This window comes from Palaemon carinicauda, chromosome 5 (genome assembly GCF_036898095.1).
Source record: "Palaemon carinicauda isolate YSFRI2023 chromosome 5, ASM3689809v2, whole genome shotgun sequence".
Classification (NCBI taxonomy): domain Eukaryota; kingdom Metazoa; phylum Arthropoda; class Malacostraca; order Decapoda; family Palaemonidae; genus Palaemon; species Palaemon carinicauda.
Genome location: NC_090729.1, coordinates 160,381,652 through 160,404,151, shown reverse-complemented (window position 1 = coordinate 160,404,151; position 22,500 = coordinate 160,381,652). Strand labels below are relative to the sequence as shown.

At 44.1% G+C, this 22,500-nt stretch overlaps 1 protein-coding gene across 1 annotated transcript in view; it reads left to right on the top strand.

The window, feature by feature from the left end:
* The window catches only part of LOC137641239 (centrosomal protein of 89 kDa-like), a 105,287-nt gene that overhangs the window by 35,277 nt on the left and 47,510 nt on the right, over window positions 1-22,500 (top strand). Inside the window, exon 5 of the mRNA XM_068373672.1 lies at window positions 5,724-5,850. Within this exon, the coding sequence (XP_068229773.1) occupies window positions 5,724-5,850 (127 nt within the window). The remainder of the gene's footprint in view (window positions 1-5,723; window positions 5,851-22,500) is intronic.

Below are 22,500 nucleotides of genomic sequence, written 5' to 3'. Positions count from 1 at the left end.
TATATATATATATATATATATATGTTAATATACAGTATATATACAGTATATATATATATATATATATGTATGTATGTATATATATAACATATATATATATATATATATATTTATATATATATATATATATATATGAATTTATGTGTGTGGAGACCCCATTCCAGAGAACTTCCAGACACCATCATGTCTCAACGCTGACACCTCTCCCTGTCGAGCAGGTCTCCTCTACAGAGGAACCTCGCCACTGATGACAAGCTCCCAGAGAGCGTAGTACTTCTCAACGGTCTAGAGTTTCTTATCCTTTCGTCGGGAGATATCTCTTCAGTTCCTCCGAGGACAAACATTCTTTTCCCACGCCTGTTACACGTTTGCATTCTGTGTGTTGTCATTCGCCAGCTGCTTGTCACTCGTCACCCTGTGAATGTCACTCGTCATGTCGATCGTTACTTCACCCTGTGACCATTGCTTGTCACTTATAGATCATCACTCTTCATCTAGAGATCGTCACTCGTCACCACGTAGCTGTCGCACCTCGCCGTTCTCTCACCATCGCGAGATTGTCTTTTGCAGTCTCGCCGTTGTTCCCCAGTAAATTGGCACTTGCCAACTCAGCGTTTACCAGCTCCTCATCATTCACCTAGATCTTTTGCTTCGCCTTGTCGCCTTCCAGCCTGCAAGTGCCAATTGCCATGACTGGATCGTCACTCGCCAAAGCTTGATCGTCACTTTCTCTTTTGACCCTTACAGGTCAGCTTGTGATTGCTCCTCGCCAGCTCAGGACATTCAACCAACGCTTGATCGCCCCAGAGATGACTTCCGTCATCCTTCCCATGAGAGTTCTCTTCCCGCGTCTGCTATCTCCCCTTTGGCAAGAGAAGCCTCCTGTTAATAGGTACTGTATAGTCCTCAGCCTTTTCACCCTAGGGAGACTCGTTCCCCCAGGGCTAGGCCAGTTTTTACAGTTTCAAGTTCCAGAGCCTCCCTACTTGAGAAGGAGTCCATGTAGACCATCCACCTCCAAAGGATCTCCTGCATGGTAGACACCCTGTCCCATTTCCTTCCAAGAGAAAACCTTCGAAGGTCCAGTAATCCTCCACGTCAAGGGCCCCTCGCTCATCCAAGCCTTAGATAAAAGCCATGCCACTGTTAATTATACCAGGTAAGGAACCTAACCATGCATCTTTCCTGGCTCCTAAATCCAGACTTACAGCTCCCAACCTTCCAAGGGATCTTCCAATCTTTACTATGTTCGGGAAGGAACCCTGCTGGTTTGACACCCTGGTCAAGGCAGTGCGTCAAGCTGTTATTGAGGTAATTCCTCCTGCGCATTCAATAATTAGCATGCCGAGGATTCCTCTGGAGAGGTCAGCTCCCCCGTCTACAGTCTTCCTTCCGTCTGACCCCAGCTGGCCGTAGTTCCCTCATCAAGAGAGGGACAGAAGGAAGAACACTCCAAACCTTCACTTCTGCGAGTTTTTTTTTATCACAGGGAGTCTAAGGACTCAAAGATTATTCCGAAGACCTCGGCTAAGGCATCAAGGCGTCCGCAAGAGAAGCCTTTGGGGTCCTCCCCTGTACCAGCAAGGACGTCAGCCAGCTCCATGCCTTCCATTATTGTACCTGACGACTTGGACCCACCCCAGGCTCCTATGGGTGAGAGCTCGTGGGTTGAAGATGACAGCTACGAAGACAAATGTCTCCCTAAGGCTGCTAGTCCTAAGCTCACAGAGGCAGAGCAAAGGGAGTTAGGACACTCCTTCTGGCAGGTCTTGGCCTGCATGAAGGCCATCAACAGGATGTCCAATCCAGTGATAGCCTCTCAAGAGGACAAAGACATGGTCTTGGACCATGTCTACGGTACTCAGAGACCCTCCATGGCCAGTGCAGCTTTGCCCTGGTCTAAGGGGTTGACGAGTATCCGAAGGAAGGTGATTACCCAGATCGCTGGCTCCTCCAGTTCCCTCCATGCAGGCTCTCATCCTTTAAGCTTCTTCTGCTGCCGTTTGTGCAGCAGATGAATTATTATGAGGTCTCCGGCAACTCCCTTCCAGCCTTGCTTCTCGACCACTCTATAGAGACTCTTACCAGAGGAGTCTCCATAGAGAGACTCTCTGGACTTTGTCTCTTTCTCTGTGTTAGAGATCCTTAACCAGGAGAAGGTTGCAAACTATGCCATGCAGGCTTCTTCATGGCTAGATCTCTGGTTGGGATCTGAGGGACATCTCTTTAGGACCAAGGACTTGTCCAAGGAGCCCACGAGGAAGTCGATGGAAACCTTTCTATTATCAGGAACTAGAACCATTGAGTTCCCTTTTCACCAGGTAGTGAACCAATGGGCGAATATGAGCCTTCGATGAGGGGTCTCAATAATAGAAATGTTCCACCAAAAATCCTACACGTGGAGGTGACGAGACCTAGGAACTCGGCTCTCGATGGTTCCTCTCTGCTTAGGCTGGAAGACGTCGAGCGGGTGGCAGAGAGATGGAGGAAGTCCAATGAGGACTTCTTTCTCCATAAGGCTGTCACATCTTCCCTCCAGGCCTCCTTCGCCATAGAAGAAGCAGCCGCAGGTAGCAAAACTTCTGACAAACAGGACCTCAACGACGGCGATTTCAGCGACAATGACTTCAACGACGACGACTTCAATGACAACGACTTCAACGATAACTACTCCAACATCCCAGAGGGTGTCGAAGAAGCCCTTTCCAGCTAGGGAGCGGAAGGGCTTAAAGTACTCTCGTGAAGGTAAGAACAGCAGAGGGAGTGACCAAGGCTGCACCTGCTAGGATGAGCAATCCTCCCACTCGTCCACCAGTGAGGGGATATCTGTAACACCGCTGGCAGAGGTGGCTGCAGCTTGGTGCTGAACCCTGGACAGTTTCTGTGATTCGTTCAGGGTATCGCGTCCAGTTCATTTGATCTCTACCTCCACTGACTCAGGATCCAGTCCCATCAAGCTCCTACTTGAAGGGATCTGCGAAGGAGCTGTCCCTTCGAGCCAAAGTCCAGACCATGTTGGAGAAGGGCACTCTTCAAGGGGTCCTAGACGGGTTCCCTGGCCTTTTTCAGTTGACTCTCTCTTGTGAAAAAGGCGTCTGGAGGCTGGAGACTGGAGACCAGTCATTGACCTCTCAGCACTGAACAAGTTTGTCAGACAAACTCCGTTCCGCATGGAGACGGCAGACATGGTCAGACAAGCAGTAAGACCACAGTACTTCATGTGTTCACTGGATGTCAAGTATGCATACTTCCAAATCCTAGTCCATCTGTCTTTAAGTAAGTATCTAAGGATCATACCTGACATAAGCAATACTAGTTCAAGGTGCTGTGCTTCGGGCTTTTAATGGCACCTCAGGTCTTCATGAGTGTTTGCCCCAGTGTCATCTTGGGCTCACATGATTGGTATCCGTCTCCTAAGATACCTGGACAACTGGTTGATCTTAGCAGACCTGGTGGCCATCCTTCTTCAACCCAGAGAGAGACTTCTATCATTTTGCTAAGATCTGGGGATTGTGATAAACCTCGAGAAGTCATCCCTGCTTCCCTCTCAAAGACTGGTATAACTAGGTATGATCATTGACACCGACCAACAGAAATTCTTAACATCAAACGACAGGGTACAGAGGCCGAAGAAGGTAGCAAAACCCTTCCTCAGACAAGAAGAGCTCCTGGGCCAGCAATGGTTTTGTCTCCTAGGTAACCTCAGGATTCAGTCTCTCCAATGGCAGCTTAAGTCCAGGGGGAATTATACCAACAACTCTCCAGAAATTCTAGTCTTCATAGGATTAGAGAACCAGACAGACCTCAGGTGGTGGGTGGCAAACGAGAACCTCCGCAGGGGGGGGGGGGGGGGTTGGCCTTCTCATTTTCGAGATGAAATGCTACCACTCAGCCTTGAGCCTTGCCTTTAAGCTCTATGGATTTAATATTTCTTCCTTGAAACTTTCTCTCCTTATACAAAGCTGCGAGCTTATCTGCCCCCAGTCGGAATTTAGGCCTCCTCCATGGAACGTGGTTCGTGTTCTTCAGTCTCTGAAGGGGGCTCCATATGAACCATTACGCCAAGCAACAGATCCCCACTTCACTCTGAAGACGGTGTTCTTACACGCCTTGGCTGCGGCTAAAAGAGTTAGTGAACTGTATGGACTCTCTTATGCCATCGGCCATTCAAGGTGATGTGGAGAGGTAATTCTCGACTTTGTCCCTGAGTTTATAGCTAAGGCTCAAAATCCGGGAGTAGAGGGTACTAGATTCGAGCCCTTCTGGAATGGGAGTCTTTTTACTGTAACTGATGATCCAGATCAACTGTTACAATGCCCAGTAAGGAATTTGAGGTGTTACATCAAAAGAACATTTGCACGTTGCCTCCGAGTGTCAGCACTCTTTGTCAGCATGGGGAAAGTCAAGAGGAGGATCAGGAAGAGCACCATCTCTGCTTGGGTTCATAGGGTCATTGTCCTGGCACTGAATCTCGACCCTTTTCCAACACGACGGCCCAGAGCTCATGACGTTAGGGGCATTGCAATGGCCTTAGCATTGAAAAAAATACTCAGTGACGTAGGTATTGCCTGCAGGCATGTGGAAGCATCAGATGACCTTCACTGGCCACTACCTGCAAAACGTGACTCACAGGAACATGGAGACGTTCTCCATTGGTCCTTTGGTGGAATATTCCTACGACTTGGAGAACTCTTACCTAGACCGTCACATTGCCGCTATCAAAAGCACACAGCTTGCGTAGGCCGCTGGCCCTGCGTAGCATGGTGTTCAACGATGTATAAGGTTTTTTATCTGTTACGTGCTGAGCATGTTCGTAGAAACCCTGGGTTAATGCCAAGAAGCCTGTTGGTGCAGGCTTTCACCCTACTGAGGGGTAAGTCATCCCTATAAATAGCAAAATGGGAAATTTGGAAGTAATTTGTATTTTTCTTAGGGATACAAACCTGTAGCTATTTGTACAGGTTGGCCTGCCAGCACCTGTACCCCTAGAAGTCCTACCTGCAAGCAAAAGTAGTTACTCAGTCCCGGTGTGTGAGTGGGCGGGGTAGCAGACTACCCCGGCCCCCGCTAACTAGCGGGTGGGTGATTAATCCTTGCTAAAAGTCTTATGGCTCGTCTTCCAGTTTTGCTGAAAGTAATATCCCTATAAATAGCTGCAGGCTTGCATCGTTAGGAAAAATACACATTACCTCCAAATTGGTCATATTTCCAACTGGGTTATTTGTATTTTTTCCATATATCGTTACTTTGCTGTAGCTGCATACCGAATTTCTAAAATATTGAATATTTTTGAGTGGTAAACTTAATGTTTTGTTTTCCCACTGCATTCTTATTAGTACATTACTCAGTTGTTTAGCTAACTCATAGGGTTATGGGTATGAAATCTCACTAAATACAGGAATTGAGTGATTAATGCTTTGATTATGTACTGTACTTGCATAGCCTCATATAAAAGAAAAATTAATATTAGAGCCTTAACAAATAATTCTGCTGTGCCTTTTTATGAAGTTAATTGATTAATATTCAGTAGTGTGTACTGTATATGTCATCAAACAGTTAAATTAATAACCCAAATATTAGAGAAATTAGGTATTTAATTTTATTATAAAAATGGTGACAGATATCAAGGAAGCTAAAAGTTCTTTTTCCATGTACTACTGTATTCCAATTGACTTATCTAATAAAAAGCTTTTCATCCAGTTTCCTTTTTATCATTTATATAGTGAACTTCTAGATGATAGAGAAAAACTTCTGGAATCTTTATCAGCTCAACGAAAAGAAACGGAAGAGTTGTCAAGAGAGGTTACATTGCGAAGTGCAGCTGTTGGAGCTCTTTCTCAAAAGTTAAAAGTATGTATCCAATTTTAGTTATTTTGTTGATTCTTACCTAGAATTTATTGCTAATCCAATATTGAAAAGAAAATTTCTTCCCTGATGATAGAAAATTTACTTTCCCCGACTAAGAGCTGTCCTGAGGAGAGGGAGAGTTGGGATGAGGATCTGGCTGCTCCCGCCTCAGCTGCTATGCACGTAGCCAAAAGAGTCCTTTGTTTTCACTCTTTATATGTCTTATCTACTTATTGCATTACAGTGGTTTGTGATTTACTTCTAATGGTTTATTATTGTAAAAGTGTCATTTAGTATGTAAATTCCTATTTTTTTGTGATACATGCACAGTGAATAAGTTATCAGGTAAAACTGATATGCACTCAGTTTAAGTGCCATGTTGGGGTAAACAATGATTTATGTTGTATTAGTGCTTGGAATGTAAAATTTAGTCAGATGCTCAACTGATTTGATAATGGGGGTTACAGCTAAGAGTAGAGAGTACGAAAAAATATATATACAGTGGTACCTCTACATACGAATTTAATCCGTTCCAGAACCAACTTCGGATGTAGAAAATGCTCGGATGTAGATACGAATTTTCCCATAAGAATACATTGAAATAGGTTTAATCTGTGGTTGAGCCCAAAAACCTATGATAACTTCTTAATAAACTACTACACATAATTTTCCCATGAGAATAATGCACACTAAATTAGATAATAGACATGTAAATAAGAAGAATTAGCAAAAAATGATAAATAAGAAACGGGTTTTTAGCGTCACTTTACCTTAGAAACTCCAGCGCAGGTGTTGTTAGTCTTGCTACGCAGAGAGGAGACGGACGGGCGGCAAGGAGGTAGAGAGGTTAACTACGATAAACGTACACTACCGTAACTTATTCTAACTTACACTAAGTGAACTTAGCTTATTTTTTTTTTATTTTTGTACTTTATATTTTTTTTTTACCTTTTCTTTTTTTGTTTTTGATGATTACGTAATTTTAATCACTTTCACTCTCTACACTTAAAATTGACTGAATTTCTTTCGCTTCACTCTTTTCCGTTTTCTTTGTTTCACTTTCTTCCGCTTCACTCTCTGCCGTTTTCTTCGAATCACTTACATCCTCTTCATCACGAGTTCGCTTCGCAGTTTTTTTCAAGAAAGTATCGATAGATCATTGCTTGGTACGGCTTTTCAGAATGTTTTGAAAGTGAGATAGGCAAACATCATCGAACTGCGAAACTACACGACAAACCTGCAATTTCTTTGGATGGTATTTGTCGATGAAGTCGACCACGTCTTGATATTTTCTTAACACCTTTTATATGCGCCGAACCTAACACATGTTCTACCTCCTCACTCCCTTCCTCGTCATCACTCATGTGCTCAGACATGGCATGGAGTTCCTTGAGCTCATCCGTGGTAAGTTCGTCGTGATGTTCGGCGACGAGTTCCGTAACGTCATCTGCGTCGACCTCCAGAGCCATGGACATGCCAAGGGAGACGATTTCCTCTACGGCTTCCGCTGCACCCACCACGGGATCAGGTTCGGGGTCAAAACCTTCGAAATCTCGAAAAGAAACTGCATCAGGCCACAGCTTCTTCCAGGCAGAATTGAGGGTCCGTCGAGTTAATCCCATCCAAGCCTGATCTATGATCTTTAAGCAGTGCACGATGTTGAAGTGGCTCCTCCAAAATTCTCGCAAAGTTAAGTTGGTGCTTTGCATGACATTAAAGCACTGCTTAAATAAGTGCTTGGTGTACAGCTTCTTAAAATTAGAGATGACTTGCTGGTCCATGGGCTGGAGGATAGAGGTGGTATTCGGTGGAAGATACAGCACCTTTATGAACTTAAATTCATCGAAGATATCATCTTCAAGTCCGGGGGGGGGTGAGCGGGTGCATTGTCAAGGCATAGCAGGCTCTTTAAAGGCAATTTCTGTTCATGAAGATACTTCTTCACAGAAGGGCCGAAAACTTGGTTAACCCATTGCACAAATAATTGCCTAGTGACCCAGGCCTTCGAGTTGGATCGCCAGAAAACATGAAGCTGATTCTTATCGACGTTGTGTGCCTTAATGGCCCTAGGGTTCTCTGAATGGTAAACCAGTAAGGGCTTGACTTTAAAGTCCCCGCTAGCGTTGGCACTTAGGGCAAGAGTCAACCGATCCTTCATTGGCTTATGCCCAGGGAATTTCTTCTCTTTGGCGGTGATGTAGGTTCGACTCGGCATATTCTTCAAAAACAGCCCAGTTTCATCACAATTAAACACTTGATGCTCTACGTAGCCTTCTTCCTACACAATCTTTTTGAAGTTCTTGACAAAGTCAGCTGCAGCCTTTGTGTCCGCACTAGCAGCCTCTCCGTGGCGAACAATTGAATGAATCCCGGACCGTTTCTTAAATTTCTCGAACCAGCCACGAGATGCCTTGAAATCATCTGAGGAAGGCTCGGTTGAACTCTCCCCAGCATCACCACCAGAGCTCTCCTCCTTCAAGTCCGTAAAGATGGAGTGTGCCTTCTCGCAGATGACGGTCTTGGTGATGGTGTCGCCAACGATCTCTCTGTCCTTGATCCACACTAGCAGAAGTCGTTCCATCTCTTCTATGATAGGGCTACGGCGTTTTGAAATTATGGTGATCCCCTTAGAAGGTTTCACTGCTTTAATAGCTTCCTTCTGTTTAAGGATTGTCGAGATCGTCGACATATTACGGCCATACTGTTTAGCAAGTTCACTCACGCGGACGCCACGCTCATGTTTTTCAATAATTTCCTGCTTAACGTCTAAAGAAAGCATTTCCTTCTTCCTTTTCTCACCACTACCACTACCACTGGCAAAACTAAGCCTTTTAGGACCCATACTTTACGTAAATTACCGTTAAAGGATGCACGTAAAAAATCACGATTAAAACAGAGTTAATAGCAGAACGCAGAGGGCACAACCGCAGGAAGCCGACGAGCACAGAGGACTGACCCAAGTCGCGCTAATTGAGGGTCCCTCCGAGGTCGAAGTGCTGCCTTCTATCGGCGGAAATAAAAAACACTTCAGGCGCTATGTGCACTGACTACGCGTATGAGTATTGTTTACTTCGGGTGTCGAAAAAAACATTCGGGTGTAGAGTAGGAACGTGTTCGAATTGTACTTCGCGTGTAGAAAAATTTGGATACAACCATACAACCGGTACGACGAAAATTGCTTACTTCGTGTGTCGAAATAAAATTCGGGTGTAGAGTCAAAAATTTGCTCGAATTTTACTTCGGATGTAGATACGTTCGTGTGTAGAGGTTCCACTGTGTATATATATATATATATATATTTATATATATATATATATATATATCTATATATATATATATATATATTTATATATATATATATATATATGTGTGTGTGTGTGTGGTATATAATATATATATATATACAGTATATATATATATATATATATACTGTATATATATATATACATATATATATATATATATGTGTGTGTGTAATATATATATAATATATATATATATCTATATATATATACAGTACAGTGTATATAAGGGATTTTGATGTAGGAAAAATCTTTTTTTGGTGAGGGTAGCCATGTTGTCCTGATGGAAAGTTCCTCTGGCAACTTCTACAGTATAATATTTCTGTGATTGATATTACAAGAGAATTACCGTTGGATATCATGTGGTCCCAACCCCTGGAAAACGACTATATAAAGATATCGTGTATAATCAGGGACGTATCCTAAGATAACCATAGATATCTGTACCCCAAACAGACCTTACCCAGTCTAATCCACTCACTAATGGAAGGAGAAGATAAGGTGCCGTTACACATCCTATCACCCTTCGAGTGCCCCTATACGTTCCTGCCTCTCATTCCATGTCACAGCTGAGCTACTGTGAAATAGAAGCCTCCAACAAGCAAAGGGGCGGGGGAAAAGTAGGACGTAACGGGTGGGCCATCAGGACGACATGGCTATCTCACCCAAAAAAGGGATTTTGACGAAGGAAAAAATCTATTTCTGGGGAGATACCTGTGACGCCCGTTGAAAAGGTCCTTCTTGTCACTTTTCTGATATAAATAAATTCCAAATATACCAGAGAAAGTTAAAGCATGGAATGCAGAGGTTACTACCCTCGTGCGAGCACCCTTGGGGTGTCGTGTATAAAGATAGGGCTTGTGAAAACCACTTATTCACAGGTCGTCTTCCATTTAGATAATTCCTTCGCCAAAAGGGATGAGCCGCTACAGCGGCACTAACCAAACCAACCTGAACCACTCCACCGACGCCCGACTCGAGCGCCATCTACACATCCTTCTGTATGAAAGATGGCTTGGAAAGGAAAAGGGACGGGGAAAAAAACAGGGAAGGGTTTTCACTGGGCGTCACAGGTATCTCCCCAGAAATAGATTTTTCCTTCGTCAAAATCCCTTTCTCTGGGTCGACCTGTGATGCCCGGTGAAAATGTACCAGAGAATGCCTTCCAAGCCCATAAAAATAAAAAAAAAGGGTTAAATTAAAAAACGGCATGGACATGTGGGAGGTTACTATATTATTAAAGGTACGTAATATAATAAACACAATTACCAAAAACCTTAGGTATAAAACAGAAAAAATGCCAATGGGACATAGTAAAGAAATACTGCATAAACAAATTAAAGAAATGTAAGACAAACCATCACAAATCTCAAAAGCCTTAAGAATATAAAAAAAGTAGTAATGCTATGAATGGCACAAGGCAAGTAATACAGTATAATCATAATATGGATAATAAGATAACATGGCAAACGGTACGAATACCTAAGGGTAAGGCTATATACAATGCAAAAGGTAAGCAACCAACATTAACAAGGCAACAATGACATAACGCTAGATAAAGGGCTAATCTAATCCACCGAGGTGAGAGGCATCGTGGTGAGAGTGGCAGGTAGGAGGGAGAAGAAGAGAGTTGGACGAAAAGGAAGAAAAGTTAGAGATTATTCAGGGGAGATTACACTCCCAGCAACAATAGTAGGAAATTTAAGGGCCTGTAAGTTCTTTAAAAAAGTGGAGTTTGAAAACCATAGGGGATTTCCAACCTGTATACTTTTTGAGGTCATCAAAATCCATGTTCTGGAAATAGTTGATGGGGTGTTGCCACCTGCCCGGATATCATGTGCATGTGGAAAGGATTCCGGGTTAGCTTGCTTGATAAAGTAAAGTATTTGCTGTCTAATACCTTGAATGGAGATAGTACCTCCTTGTTCCCTGACAGAACAAAGGGGCCAGACGAGCGTGTGACAGTCCTAGCTAAAAAGGCCCTAAGTGTAACAACTGGACACAGAGAAGCATCCTGTGGAAGAGGAATAATTTTCCAAGGGGACCATCTATTTTGTGTGGTCCTTCTTTTATAGCTAGGAAAGCTCCATCTGGAGAGAGTAGACTTCTTCCTGACGGAAGGAAATCTAGGTTTTCAGAATTACGGGAGAGAGCTGCTAATTCTGAAATTCTGGCACCGGAGGCCATGGCTGTAAGAAACAGGGTCTTCCTAAGAAGAGCAATGTAGGGGCATGATTCGTTATCGGTGTCTGATGCTAGTTTTAAGACATCGTTTAGAAACCATGAGACCCTCCTGTGGACGAACAGAAGGCCTAAGCCTAGCACATGACTTTTGGAATGGAAGAAAAAATACGAATCCGCTAAATTAATATGGAAGCCCACTTGAAAAATCTTTTTCAGGGTTGATTTAATTGTAGTAATAGTACTAGCGGCCAGGCCCTTATCAAACAAGAACCTAAAGAACGAAATGACCAAGTTAGGAGTCATACAGGTGATGTTTGAACTCTTCAGAAATTCTGCTAATTTCTTGACAGCCGAATCATATTGCCTGAGCGTTGAGTCTCTTTTGTCCGATTCAATAAAGAGAACATTGTCCGGATCAATATTTGCATCCTTGTGGGCAGCAAATTTCATGAAATCCACAAATTTAGGGTTTGTGCTATCCTTGAGGAATCTGACACAGTCTGAGTTTTGGACAACTTGTGTCAACTTGGGATGTGGAATCCAGAAGGGGCGAAGCTTCAGCTCTAGAAGGAGTGGAAACTAGTTGCTCTTTGGCCAGTTGGGAGTCACCAGGGCCACCACTCCTTTGAATGAGCAGAGTTTGGGTAAGAGAATGAGCAGAGTTTGGGTAAGACTTTCTTTAGAAGATTCACTTGAGGGAAACAGGTAAATCTTCTCCCAATGATTCCAGTCTAGGGTTAATGCATCTGTGGCATAAGCCTGAGGGTCCAAGTTGGGGGCTACATAGCAGGGAAGCTTGCTGTTGAGATGTGTCGCAAATAAGTCTACTTTGGAGACCTGGAACTATTCTGGATATCCACCGGAAGGAATTCATGTCTAGGGACCATTCCGATTCCAGTGGTTTTGTCCTGGATAAAGCGTCCACTATAACGTTCTGGACTCCTGCCAGATGTTGTGGCTGACAGGAACCAGTTTCTCTCTGTTGCCAAGGTGAAGATCATTACCAGGATCTGATTCAGATTGGGAGACTTCGATCCACCTCTGTTTATGCAGTGTACCACTGCTGAGCTGTCCCGATACTATCCCTGACGTGAGTGGTCTTCGAATGGGATAACCGTCTTAAGGTCAGAAAGACTGCCATGGCTTCCAACACGTTGATGTGGAATTGTTTCATAGTGGGGGACCAGGAGCCCTGAAACATCTGTTGTTGTGAGGGAGCCCCCCCAGCCACTCAGAGATGCGTCTGTGTGAATCGTCACCTGAGGAGGGGGAATTTGCAGAGGAACTGATTTGGATAGATTCTCTGGTTTTGACCATGGCCGGAGTCTCCTTATCAATATTGAGGGGATCGTTGAGATTTTGTCCCTCAGGCGGGTTGTAGCTCTCTTCCTCCAAACTCGGTTGATGTCTTTGAGTTTGACTTTTAATAAGACGTCTGTTACTGAGGCGAATTGGAGTAGGCCGAGAATTCTTTCCAAGGCTCGCCTTGACACCTGTTTTGTTTTTGATGAACCGTTTTGTCTTTGGTGCTATCTCTTTAAACCTTTTTGGGAGGAAGAGATAGTTTGTGGTTTGTGAGGTCCCAGTGAATACCTAACCATTCAAATTGACCTGCTGGTTGTAGGCGGGATTTCTTTAGGTTGACCTGAAAGCCCAACTTGTGTAGGAATTGAACCACTTTGGTAGTAGCTTTGTGGCATTCCTGAACTGGTTTTTGCCCAAATGAGCCAGTCCAGGTAAGCTATCAGCATAATTCCCTGGCTCTGGGGCTGTTCTAACCACCGTCTCCCCAAGTTTTGTGAATATCCTGGGGGCGATGTTGAGTCCGAATGGCATCGCTTTGAAGGCGTAGGACTTCTTGCCTAGGTGGAAGCCGAGGTAGGGAGAGAAGTTCCTTGCTAACTAGGGACGTGATAATAGGCGTCGGTAAGATCGATAGAGGTGGTGACGGCCCCACGGGGAAGTAAGGTCCGTACCTGAGAGACAGTCAGCATACGGAACCTGTCGCAGAGAATCTAAGAATTCAGTGTTTGGACAGGTCCAGAATTACTCTCAGAGCGGTCGAATTCTTTTTCGGAACCTTGAATAGGCGTCCTTGAAATTTCAATGTCCGTATTCTCTTGATGGCCTTCTTCTTTAGGAGATCTTTCGTATATTCTTCAGAACTGGAGTGGGCTTCTGAAAGAAGGTTACTGTCGGAGGTGGAGAACCTTGTGACCATTTCCAGCCTAGACCTTTGGAGACTATGCTGTGGGCCCAAGGAGTTGAAGGTCCATTGGTCCCGAAACCGGTATAAGTCTCCCTCCTACCTGATCCGTCTCATTGAGTGGGGTTAAACTTCGTCCCTCTACCTCCTCGGGAACCCCTGGTTCTAGGTCCGCCTCGGTGACCGGAACTGACCTCTGGCCCTGTTGCTTCCGGGTTGCCTAGGGTATCCTCGAAAGGAACCAGAGGCTTCAAAGGCTTGGTTGAAAAGTAGGGGAGGGTCATCCACCGTGGCCATAGGCGCGGGCTGAGTGCCTTGGGGAGGCCGGAACAAGGTCGATTTGTTGAGAGAGGAGCGGACTTGGAGGTGGACGGGGTAGAGGTCTGAGGGCCTGGAGATTGCCGATGTTAGCCACGACCAGATTTATACGGAGAATAAATCATCTCTGTTTCTTTCTTAGTGAAGGGCTGCCTCATAACGGGTTCAAACTTACGTTTGTTAGTGAGGCCCCACCTGACTTGCAGATTCTGGTTGGCTCTGGCCACATCCTGGAGGACTTTATCAACTTCCTCCTGTGGGAAAAGGGATTTACCCCAACAGGAAGAGGTAATAAGCCTATTAGGCTCAAGGTAAAAATAGTATAAGACCCTTTATGAGGGGCTAGCTTTGAGTTAGAGCAATCCCATTCCGCAAGAGTACGAGCCCAGACAGCTTGGGCTTGCTCCTTAGGAAAGATGACCGCTTCCTTCGGCACCTTGTCCATCCTGATGAGCGCGTGTTCTCTCAGGCGAACAAACCCATTTAAAGGGGAACTAAAGGTCTGGGGGGTAGAACTCCAGGTCCTCCAAGGGCCGGGTTACCTAGCCCCTCGAGAGTCAAGGTGCCATCGAGGTAGGGAGCATGTCGAGCAAGACCGCCAAGGGTTGTTCTTATCGACACGGCGGCAGCTTCGAGGTGTCAGGGCCTACGGGCGGAGCTGGTTGAGCACCGGAGCGGATAAGGCTGGCAACCATGTCCTTAAGCTCAGTCATAACGGCTGAGTGTTTCTCAAGCCTTGTCTCTACCATATCCTGTACCATGGATACAGGGTTAGCCGGATAGGGGTCAGGTTGGCTAACTGCAGCCGAAGCCTTGGCTCTAGCAGACTTGTTCCTCTGTCCTTTAGAAGGAGGAGGGGGATTTTGACATTACTGGGATGTCAACGGCTGTGGAAGGTCCGGGGACCGGGGACAAGGCTGGAGGCGTAGCTGAAGTAATGGGTTTGCCTTTGGGTTTCTTTAGCGGCTTAACCTTAGGACGGACTGATAGGGATCCCTCCCAAGATGAAGCCGAGGGATTTTCAAAGCCCAGGAAGGAAGAGGAAGAAGAGGGAGTAGGAGAGAGAAAAGATTCTGCTAAATCCTCTACACCACTTACCTGCTCCTCCATCGATTCGTGGTGAATATCCAGCGCAGAAACGTCACTGGAGAGTTGATGCTCCTCTGATGGGGGTAGGGCTGAACGTATCGCCTCGAGGAGTTTTGTAGCCAGTTCGGTCAGGACGGCGGTCGAGGGAGAACCAGGAAAGAGTCGGGAGGCCATGTCCGCTTCCAGCATATAAGGGCATCCTTGGGGGGCGTTCCTGCCAAACCCCAAAACCCAAGTCCGGAGGCTGGTTCTCGCTGTCCGGAGGGACTTCTCGTCAGCCTGAAAGAGGAGGAAAAGTTAGAACGAACTAGAAAGGAATGGGGAAGAAACAGAGTCAGGATAGGATAACTTTCATTAAAATTATAATTGTCCATGATTGTATAAAATCCAAAACCAAAAATAATAAGGATATGAATGGTAAAGTCGAAAATTCTTACCTCATCATTGAGGAGGATGGACGCTAGCTCAAAGCAGAGCGAACAGGACTCTGGAAACTAGATCATGTAAGGGGTCTGGCCTGCTTCCTGGGCGAAGGAGATAGCACAGTGAGCGTGGGACTGGCAGACATCGTGGCCCACCGGATCCGTGGACGTCGCCGAACACCCCCTTGGCGGAACAGCGCACTTTCTGTAATATAAAAGGAGAACATATAAGTACATTGACTCTCGTAACCACTCGAACTTAACCTAAAAGGAAAGAGAGAGGTCGGCATGCATAACACTAACAGAGTTAAGGCCAAGGGAGTCTCTAGAATGTGTGTTAGAAGGTTCGGGAAATTAAAGGGAACCGGAGCTCCTAAGTAATTACCGTAGGAATACATCAAAAGGCATATTGACATGAATGTAATGCTCCGTAGGGTGCCGGGGTCATAAATCACCAGAGTTACTCAGTAGTTACAGATGGATAGATAATCTTAGGCATAGTGTCGTAATAATGGAAGCTCCGTAGTGCGTCAGAGTTCTGATGGGAGGATGAGGCCCTAAAACGAGATCTCCGGTATCAATATACGGTAGGTGCCTACCGGAGTATAAGGTGAGGGGGGGAGAGGAGAAATATGATGGAAATGCTTTGTCATGTGAAGGGCCGTAGCCCGGAGTCAAAGGTGCTGATAGCCATCAAGGGTAGGGGTTTCCAGTCGAAGGGGAGCACCGGAGTAATAGGAAAGCAATGAGTTCCCAGCTCAAGAATGTAACGGAAAACCATGACGGAGTTCCGGAGTAACGAGGTCCAGACCCAATAAGCCCAGGCCGTAGCGGGGCGGGTGGGACTATGAGGGGGAGGGGGAACATCGTTGGCGGCTCGAGAGCAGGCCAAAGATACTAACCTAGAATTGGGTGACTCTACACGAGAGGGCTCAACGTAAAATAATAACACTAGGCTACTAGATCAAACCACGTAACCTACGAGAAGGAGAGAGAGAGGGGGAGAAACTGGTTACTAAGAGGAAAATATTCCGAACAGTAATGTGAACTGATAAGTGGAAAAACTCCAGCCTCTCTCACTCGTAAGGATACTAAGCCCGATCTAGTAAGAACACGAACCTTAAACTAAGTAACACAATCTGTCCGTAGTGATACATAGAACTTAATAAAGTTAGCGAAGAATAGCAAAAGGATAAAAATAAATAAACACTCTAATAACGGAAATCTAGAATAGAATTGACGGGCAATTCCGAACTGAATGAAAAGGACGATATAAACCCTTCATGAGAGGGTAAACAAAATAACATCCGTGAGAGGTCTGTAGAACGGTGAGTCTACCTACGGTAGGGAACTAAACTGTAATAAAACGCCGAACGCTATTCTTCGTTAACGCACACGGACTCGGAAGCGACAAAATAAGTACCTAATAGTAAAATAGGTTCCAAAACTAAGGCACAAGGCCAACAATCCAATCTTAAGATTAAAAACAGAACATAGCATGAAAAAGAAATGCTCGAAGGCATGTAAACAAGGGTATGGGTGAATACGTAGAAGACGCGGACACAGCATCAAGCCGAGCGCACTAAAAACACGTACTATGCAAAAAGGGTGTAGAGCCTGGGCAAATAAATAATGCCAAAACAAACTATGGTACTTAACATTGGTGCAGGAGGAAGGAGAGCTTCATTCATGGCGAAGTAATCCAAAATTGGGGCAAAAAAGTGCACACAAAAACAAAGGGAGCGTCGCACACGAGTCCAAAAAGAAGGATGTGTAGATGGCGCTCAAGTCGGGCATCGGTGGAGTGGTTCAGATTGGTTTGGTTAGTGCCGCTGTAGCGGCTCATCCCTTTTGGCGAAGGAATTATCTAAATGGAAGACGACCTATGAATAGTGGTTCTCACGCGCCCTATCTTTATACACGACGCCCCAAGGGTGCTCGCGCGAGGGTAGTAACCTCTGCATTCCATGCTTTAACTTTCTCCGGTATATTTGGAACTTATTTATACTGTATCAGAAAAGTGACAAGAAGGACCTTTTCACCGGGCGTCACAGGTCGACCCAGAAATAGATTTTTCCTACGTCAAACTAACCTTTTTTGGGCTTGAGCCATGTCGTCCCCTTGGAAGTGTGCCAGAAAATTATTTATGCTCAGTGTGAGGCTTCTCCATGAAAAAAAAACTTTCCATAAATGGGGTCTCACCACTTATATGATAGAGATAATCATAAATTTCTACCTTAAAAAGAATCCAAAACAATCTTGATTTGGTAAATATGGTAGTGTTTTAAGAGGAAGGATCTATGACCCTCTAACCACCATCCCTGTGATGAAGAACACTCTCTGTATCTGAGAACACATATTACCAATATCATGAGCGTAGAGAGTAGTCATTGAAGAACTAATACTCCTCGTTAAATAGATTCTTAATGTGCAGCGTTGTTAGAAATTTACTATAGTATGCTAAGTTTAATTCTACTGGGAATTAAGTCTAGAAATAAAATCATCCAACATTATATCGTTCACATTAGACCATCTATTTGAGCAAATTTTAAATACAGTATATATGAAGAGCATTTTGATCTACCAGTGTACCCCAAAATATGTTCCCAATAAAATTCTTTACTTAAGTAATCATGAGGGGAGACAAGATGATAAATCCCCAAACTCCTGAAGAAGGAGATTTTAAGATAAAGAATATTGTCGTACAGTATATGGCTAAATGTAAACTAGTGTCAAACCCAACCAAAGAAACTGAATTATTTTAAACTCAGTTCTAAAAGAGAAATAGTATGCTTGCGTAGGTACACTTAAAAGATTCAGTGAAACCAAGTTGAATCCTGAATTTTAAAATATTTGAAATTGTTTAATGTATATCATGAAGCAAAAACCGCCAGTTTACTTATTAAAGAAAATAAGCTGGAAGAATGCCCAAGGATGCACTTGAGGGCTACGTCGTTGCAGCAGGTTTTATAACATCACCTGCTGCCACCACAAAATGATGAACTACATCCATTTGCTTCACATAATGCTTGAAGAACACCCTGGTGGACTTCCAACTAGGATAAGCTTGTAAAGCTTCGAATGACATATACAGAAAGGAGTTCAGAGATGATTCCATTTTTCTAGGGTCATGACCCAACAATATACTACCTGGGTCTGCTCTTCAAAGGAAATAAACCAATATTGCTCTCAGTTATTTTAAAGACAACTCTGAACCAACCGTCTCACCTCCAAAGAATTGGCCCCTTTTAACCTTTTTTGTCCTGTCCAGATATGTCTTTAAACACTGTACTGGACACGGGGTGAAATCACATCAGATGGAAATTATTTTTCATGGTCCGCAATGTTTAGATGGTAGCCTATCTTAGCCAAAAGGGTAGGATCAGGGTATAAATTAACTTCACCATTGTCTGTAAATTCTATGTGACCCTTATCTCTAGAGAGTGCCATAACTCCATTAATTAGAGCACTAGAAGCCATAGCGAATAGAAAAATCACTCTTCGAGATAAAATTCGGAAAGACATTGTTTGATCATCAATTTTTGAAGCTAGTTATAAAACACTATCCAATACCCTGGAGACTGGCCTCGGCAGGACTGCTGGCCTCAACCTGGCACAAACTTTCGGAATCGTGGTAAAGAGGACAGAGTTAAAATCTATGTCAAAAGCATATAAAATGGGTCCAGGTAGGGCCGACTTGCATGACGCAATCGTGGAGGATGCTAAATCTGTCGCATGTAAGTCGATCAGAAAGCCTAAACAAAAATCCATAGGTTTAGAAGAAGGATTTCTATCTTCTATATATCAAACCCAATTCTTCCAAGAAGTTTCATACCAATTCAAAGTAGTGGAAGTTTCATAATTTTCCACAAATGCCAATTTGTCCCGTTGAATTTGAATTGAAAAAAAATGAGATGAAGGACATTCGTATATTAAGGTGAAGCGAAGGCAGTTGTCCTCTGTACTTCTTAAGACAGGCCCGGGCTGGGTAGAGATACCAGCCTGGAGTTCATCATGTCAACAATGGATACCAATTGCTTGTCGGCCAAAGAGGAGCAACGAGGGCTGCTGTCCAACTGAACAAACAGAACTCGTCTAACACCTTCAAGAAAAGATTGAAGGGTAGGAATACGTTAATCTTCTCCCAATGATTCGAATTCATAAATAACGCACCCATGCCTATCACCTTTAGATCTGCATATGGTGCCACATAATTACTAAGTGTCTTGTTGAGTCTCGTTGCAAACAGGTCCACTTGAAGACCTGGGACTACCTTGTGCGTGAAAGGCAATGATTCATCTAGAGACCCTTCTGTCTCTAGTGGATGTGTTCGAGATAGAGACCCTCTTAATGAGAGAATGCCTTGATGAAGTCATTGAGCTTCAGCACGGCATTTCATTCCCGTGCTGAAACTTGATGACGGGCAAGAGGGCTCTCGAACTTGGGGAAATTACTCCCCAAGTTTGAATCTAAATTTCTCTCCCTTGCCTTTATTCCTTCTACTCAATATTTCTTCGACCTTCTCCTAATTTTATCATATATATATATATATATATATATATATACTGTATATATATATATACAGTGAACCCTCGCTACTTCGCGGTTCGACCATCGCGGATTCACCACTTCGCGGATTTTTTTCATAACCCATGTCTATACATATATTGCGGATTTTCCGGAAATATCGAAAATACCGCGATGTGACCGATGGTGCGAGATTGGAGAAAGTAAGGAAAATTGAATCATGATTGATATTCAATATAAATGAAACTTTGAGGAGCAACAAAGATATCATTTGTTAGAGAGATAGAGAGAGGTAAGGAATGGGAGGTAGTGAAAAGTAGCCCACAGAGAGAGAGAGAGAGAGAGAGAGAGAGAGAGGTAGAGAGAGAGAGAGAGAGAGAGAGATAGGTAGAGAGAGAGAGAGAGAGAGAGAGAGAGAGAGATAGGTAGAGAGAGAGAGAGAGAGAGAGAGATAGAGGGGGGTTTAAATGTACAGTAATAAACAAAAAAATTTGATAGGTTATAACACATTGGTGCTTATGTAATATCAACTGCATACTGTAGACGGTTTGAATAAGTTAAGAAATGGTATAAATGATACTTTGTTAGTGTATTCGTACACACTCAAGAGCGGCAGCTAGATGACAGCTGATCTAATCACAGCCAAAAGTAAAAAAAAAAAAAGTCAACAATACTCGATTTTTAAAACACACCCGAAATTTAAAAACAAAAGTACACGCTTTCTTAATGTGCAATTAACTATTTAAAGAGTGGCAATTTTCTAGAATAAAATTATATTTCCCAAAAAATAGTGGTTTGCTGATGAAATCGGATGCCCTATTTTTGGCTATGATTGAAATGGATGTAGACTCGGCCTAATTATTTCATTTCGTATTTAATTGACACTAAGAAAACTAATTTTAGTTTCTTCATCTAAATGTAAGTATTGTATAACACGAGAGAGAGAGAGAGAGAGAGAGAGAGAGAGAGAGAGAGAGAGAGAGAGAGAATGAATCAGCTGTTGTAATCAAATGGCGTGTTTTTGTTTCGTGAGAATTTCATCGCCACGACTTTAACAACAACATACTGTACTGAACTTTACAGTATTATACAGACTACTGTAATATGATAAAGTAAAATATTTGTAATCTATTTTATATGAAATGGGGCTCTCAAAGCACAAGCTCTCCCTTCCTCCCAAGAAGGTGAGGGAGATAGCTTCCAAGGTCAGGAACTTTCTCAAACACAAACAGGTGTCCAGAAGAGCTTTAGAACGAGTCCTCGGCCTACTCCAGTTTGCCTCACTGACCGATCTCCTATTAAAAGCCAAACTCAAAGACATCAATCGAGTTTGGAGAAAGAGGGCGACAATACCTTTAAGAGACAAGACCTCGAAGATCCCCTCTGTCTTGAAAATGAGACTACAACCATGGTCCGATCGGAGGAACCTCTCCAAGTCGGTTCCTCTACAGTTCCCCTCTCCACAAGTGACAATTCATACCGACGCGTCTCTGAGTGGTTGGGGGGGTTACTCCCAACATCAGATGTGTCAGGGCTCTTGGTCACCCGCCATGAGACAGTTCCATATCAATGTTCTCGAAGCCATGGCGGTGTTCTTGACCCTGAAGAGAATCTCCCCTCCGAGGTCGACCCACATCAGAGTAGTCTCAGACAGCACGGCCGTAGTCCACTGCCTCAACAGGGGGGGGTCCAAATCACCCAACCTGAATCAGATCCTAGTCACTATCTTCACCTTGGCAGCCGACAAAGACTGGTTCCTGTCAGCAACTCACCTAGCAGGAGTCCAGAATGTGATAGCAGACGCATTATCCAGGACGAGCCCACTGGAATCGGAGTGGTCCCTGGACATGCACTCCTTCCGGTGGATACTCAGGCTGGTTCCAGGTCTCCAGGTAGATCTATTCGCGACCCGACTCAATCACAAACTCCCGTGTTATGTGACACCGAACCTGGACCCTCAGGCTTATGCCATGGACGCATTAACCCTGGATTGGAACCATTGGCAGAAGATCTTCTTATTCCCTCCAGTGAATCTTCTACTGAAAGTCTTGCACAAACTCCGCTCCTTCAACGGGGTAGTAGCTTTAGTGGCACCTCACTGGCCAAAGAGCAGTTGGTTTCCTCTCCTCCTCGAGTTGAAACTCCGTCCCTTCCGGATCCCATTCCCCAAACTGACCCAGGTGGTCCAAACACGGACTGTGTCAGATTCCTCAAGGATAGCCAAAACCCTAACTTTGTGGATTTCATGAAGTTTGCGGCACGTAGGGACGCAAACATCGACCCAGATAATGTCCTCTTTATAGAATCAGACAAAAGGGACTCAACGATTCGCCAATATGATTCGGCGGTTAAGAAACTAGCGGATTTCTTAAGGACTTCAGACCATTCGGTTATGACTCCTAATTTAGCCATCTCCTTCTTTAGGTCCATTTTTGACAAAGGCCTAGCAGCTAGCACTATAACCACCATTAAGTCAGCTCTGAGGAAAGTCTTCCTGGTTGGGTTTAACATTAACCTGGCGGAGTCTTATTTCTCATCTATTCCAAAAGCATGTGCTAGGCTTCGACCTTCGGTCCGTCCCCAAAAGGTCTCTTGGTCTCTAAAT